This window comes from Haplochromis burtoni, unplaced genomic scaffold (genome assembly GCF_018398535.1).
Source record: "Haplochromis burtoni strain Fernald_Lab_line unplaced genomic scaffold, NCSU_Asbu1 Contig_1227, whole genome shotgun sequence".
Classification (NCBI taxonomy): Eukaryota; Metazoa; Chordata; class Actinopteri; order Cichliformes; family Cichlidae; genus Haplochromis; species Haplochromis burtoni.
In genome coordinates, this window is record NW_024583588.1 from 1 (window position 1) to 3,938 (window position 3,938).

Sequence of the window (3,938 nt, forward strand, 5' to 3'; positions counted from 1 at the left end):
GGATGCAGTCTGTGGTTCAGCATCATCCTGCAGAAACATAAAGGCCTTCCCTGGACGGAGCATATGTTGCTCTAAAGCCTGTATATACCTTTCAGCATTGATGGAGCCTCTCCAGATGTGCCAGCTGCCAGTTTCGTTGATACGATCCCCAACCCATCAGAGACGCAGGCTTTGAACGAAGCACTGATAACGAGCGGGATGGTCCCTCGCCTCTTCATTAACCCGATTAGGTGCAAAATGTTCCTCCATCTTTTCCTCGTAGCACCACTTACTGTTCCAGCCTCCAACTTTTTCTGTGTGCTGTTGTAGATAAAATAACTCTGACCCTGATGAGATCTGCAGATCGTTGCCTTCTGTCTTCATTTACATTTTACACAGGGTCCCAACTTGTTTGGAGTTTAGGTTAGAATCTGTAATAAAGCAGACACACTGACCGATAGAGTCCTCGTGCTGCATCCAAACACATGTGAGCTTTCCTGATCCAGGTCAGAGTGAGGTCAGAGTCCAGAACCTGGCGAAGACTTCCTTTCTCACAGTACTCCATGATGATGAAGAACTGAGGCTTGGGTCCTACAGGCAGACACAAGGACAAGCTATTACAGGTTTGTCACTGAGTGTATTTATCTGTGATGTTTTCACGTATTTATATGTGGGGATAGCGTGTAACAGACACTCTGGTCCACCGTGAGGATCCCCCCCCCCGACGTGGACACGCAGACCTCTGTGTTCACACGCTCACCGTTCTCATCCTGGATGCAGATTCCAAACATTCGCAGGATGTTGAGCGACTCAAACTGCTTCATGGTGTCGACTTCCTTGTTGAAAATAGACTTCACGTCTCTGGATGTGGAGAAAATGTTTGATGGCAGTGAATACAGCAGGACACAGAGAGCACTGGGAGCCTGAGCTGGAACAGCATATAAGTGAATGTGTGTGTTATTTTCTAATGGGAAGGACTATTTTCCTGTGTTTCTTCCCAGTATGGGGCTGAACTGTGGCACTGACCGTGCACTGGTATTCATGGGGTCGAGGTATCTCTTGATGGCCACTGGGAATCCCTGATATTCTCCTTTGTAGAGCTCGCAGCTCGCTGTTGTCTTGAAGGGCTTTTTGGGATGTTGATACTTCAGTTCATCTGGTTTAATCTGTCGCACAGCCACGCTGCCGAAACTGGGCTTATTCACTGTGAACAAAAAAGATAAAGACTCCAATGATAAATCCCACTTTCTCAACATAAGATGTGTGTTTTGTCAGTAAGTCACCATTCACAGACTTGTTTATGACACAACTCTGCGCAGGGCCGCTCAGCGATGTCGTACTCACACATCTGCACCACTTTGTCCAGCTGTCCCAGTATGGTGTTGGTTTTCTCCTGCTGCTCTTTCATGTAGTCCATCAGCACTGAAGAACAGAGAGAAACACAAACTCTGAGTCTGGTCCAAACGCTCTAACAGGATTTATTCTAAGTGTGGAAACACTGAGAGGAACAGAATCCGCTTTGGTGAACCAGGATCAAAACACTAAAGAGCTCTGCTTGAACGTCTCTAAAGACAAATTCAGTTTCTCCTCACATTTGGTCATCTCCGTGTCGTCCTCCTTCCCGTCCATTTCGTCTTCTGTCTCTCTCTGTCTAAACACCTCGTACAGCATCTTGCTCTGCTCTGATTGCAGAGCTAGACACAGGGCCTGGTAAGCATCGTTGAGCCGCTCGCTCACCGTATCAAACTCTTCTCCGTGGCTGCCCGATTTCAGGATGCGCTCCACCAAGTTGGCTGCCGTGTATTTTTCAATTAGCCTCTGTGTTGACTCCAGAGTTAGGATCAGCTCCTCGACGGCTTTCTCTACCTCTGGAGAGAACTCTGTGATGGACTTCACTACATCCTCGAGGGCTTTGACTCGGACCGAAATCCGCTGGCAGCGCTTTTTGTTGGCCTTCACGTTTTCAGCCAGGGTGTAAATCCCTGAGAAGGTGGACCAGATGGGCTCTAAAGTGTCCATGATGAGCTGAAGAGACAGAGAGGACAGTTTATACCAGGAAATGCAACACATCGCTCCCTCACCTAGGAAGTGATCGCTTGAATGTTTGGTGAAGTTAAATTGTAAAAAGCAACGGCAGAATTCAGGGTAATGTTCATCAAGGAAAGAGTTTTTTTGTCCTGTTTCTCCCCCAACCGGTCGCAGCAGATGGCCCCGCCCCTCCCTCAGCCTGGTTCTGCTGTAGGTTTCTTCCTGTTAAAAGAGAGTTTTTCCTTCCTGCTGTTGCTAAATGGTCAAACAGCTGTGCAGATGTAAGAAAACCCCTCATCAGTGAGACTAAAGATGAAAAATCTGTCTTCTGTTTAACTCTGTGTAGGCATAGAAAATAAAAACCTTTTTAAACCTTTTTTGTTCAGCACTAACAGCTTTTAATCAGTCAGTGTTTAACTGGTGATTCTCCACATTTAGTTTTAACTCTTGATGAACACTCGTGGCTCTCTTCTCATTCCCTGCGACACGGCTTCAGCTTCAGAGCCAGAGTTTCTCAACAGGAAGACAGTCTGCAAGCTAAACTACGAAACAGGATGTGAATGAAACACAATTACCAACACGCACAATACAAGGAAACACAAAGGGAGGAGGACATCAGCCTCAAAAAGACCCACCGAGAAATGATTTTTCTAATCAAAGTCCAAGTAGCTCAAAACCAGGGACCATGACAAGGTTCACATGATGTAGAAAGCAGTAGTTTATACCTCCATGCTCTGTTTATCGGTTCTTTCTTTATGTTTGCCCGGCCTCCCCGCGCACTGACAACGCTCCATCGGTTTTATTTTGGTAAGTGTTCAGTTTTACTTTCCCCGGTCTTGTTCCCCGATGTTCCCTTTCTCCCTAGTTTGCTTGTTTGTGTTAATAGCACGTTTCTCTGTAGCTACCCTGTTACCAGCGTTATCCCAGCCTTTGTTATGTGTCTGCCTCAGCTTCAGTGATTACCTCGCCTAGAATAAAAAGCCATTTTCAGTTGATGCCTGCTCGCCCATCAGTCTGCATTTGGGGTCCTCATCCACCATCTAACCTGACACCTTTCCTCTCAAAGTCTGAAATTAAAGTCTCAGCATCATAACCGCTCATGGGTGTATCCTCTGCAGCTACCTCTCAAACACAAAACCTCAGAAAACCTCCACAGGTGATCCACACACAAAAAAATCAAGCTCAGGAAATCAGGAAACTTTTTAGGTGAATTTTCAAACGAGTGTCTTAACTGAGTCATCAAATGAAAAAGACCAGCTGTGAGCAAAGAGGAGAAGCAGGAGAAAGACGGTTTACCTGTCAGGTAAAGTCTGCTCTTCTTCACACGGCAGTCTGCTGTTGGAGCAGACTCTTCAGCCTGCTGCTCTGCCTCTTTGCTTCCTGTCTGTCAGTTAAAGGCCACGCCCCCAAAACTCAGTTTAATCCAGGAAGCAGAAACTGTGCATAGCTGCACTTTATCCACACACTTCCTCAGTTTTCCATCATGGAAGTGTGTGCATGACACAGGAGGGACATTTTTGACTCGTTTATCAGACCTTCAGTGTGGCTGAATCCAAACAGCTCTGCCAAAACAGAAACCAGACAAAAGCTTCTTCCCCATCTGTCAGTGTGAACGAGTAGATTCACTCTCACTGAAACATTTCTGAACCAAATCTGAATCTGCAACGATGCAGGGGTGCTCTACACTTCCACGTGCATTCATACATACACGTGTAGAGTATCTATGTGTAGTATTTTGCAAGGAAACAGTATTTTACTTCTAAAAAAACTCGTCCACTGCAAGTATAGACTGTATATAAAAGAAGTGAGGCAGATGCAGAAAGGCCTTAACCCTCATAATGTCCTCCTGATTTCCATACACCTGTGGTCCTCAGGGGACAAAAATGTCCCCATCTGGTTTGATTGATACTTAATTAATATGAAGTGGATTT

General features: G+C 45.8%; 1 protein-coding gene across 1 annotated transcript; it reads right to left on the reverse strand.

The window, feature by feature from the left end:
* Positions 1–496: 496 nt before the first annotated feature.
* LOC121813174 (mixed lineage kinase domain-like protein) lies at positions 497–3,427 on the reverse strand (the record flags this gene model as incomplete). Its single annotated transcript, XM_042216734.1, is given in 6 exon segments — positions 497–570; positions 740–840; positions 1,006–1,183; positions 1,324–1,401; positions 1,572–2,004; positions 3,304–3,427. Coding segments are annotated over 5 exon segments (858 nt in total), but the record flags the coding sequence as incomplete, so codon positions are not given.
* Positions 3,428–3,938: the final 511 nt, after the last annotated feature.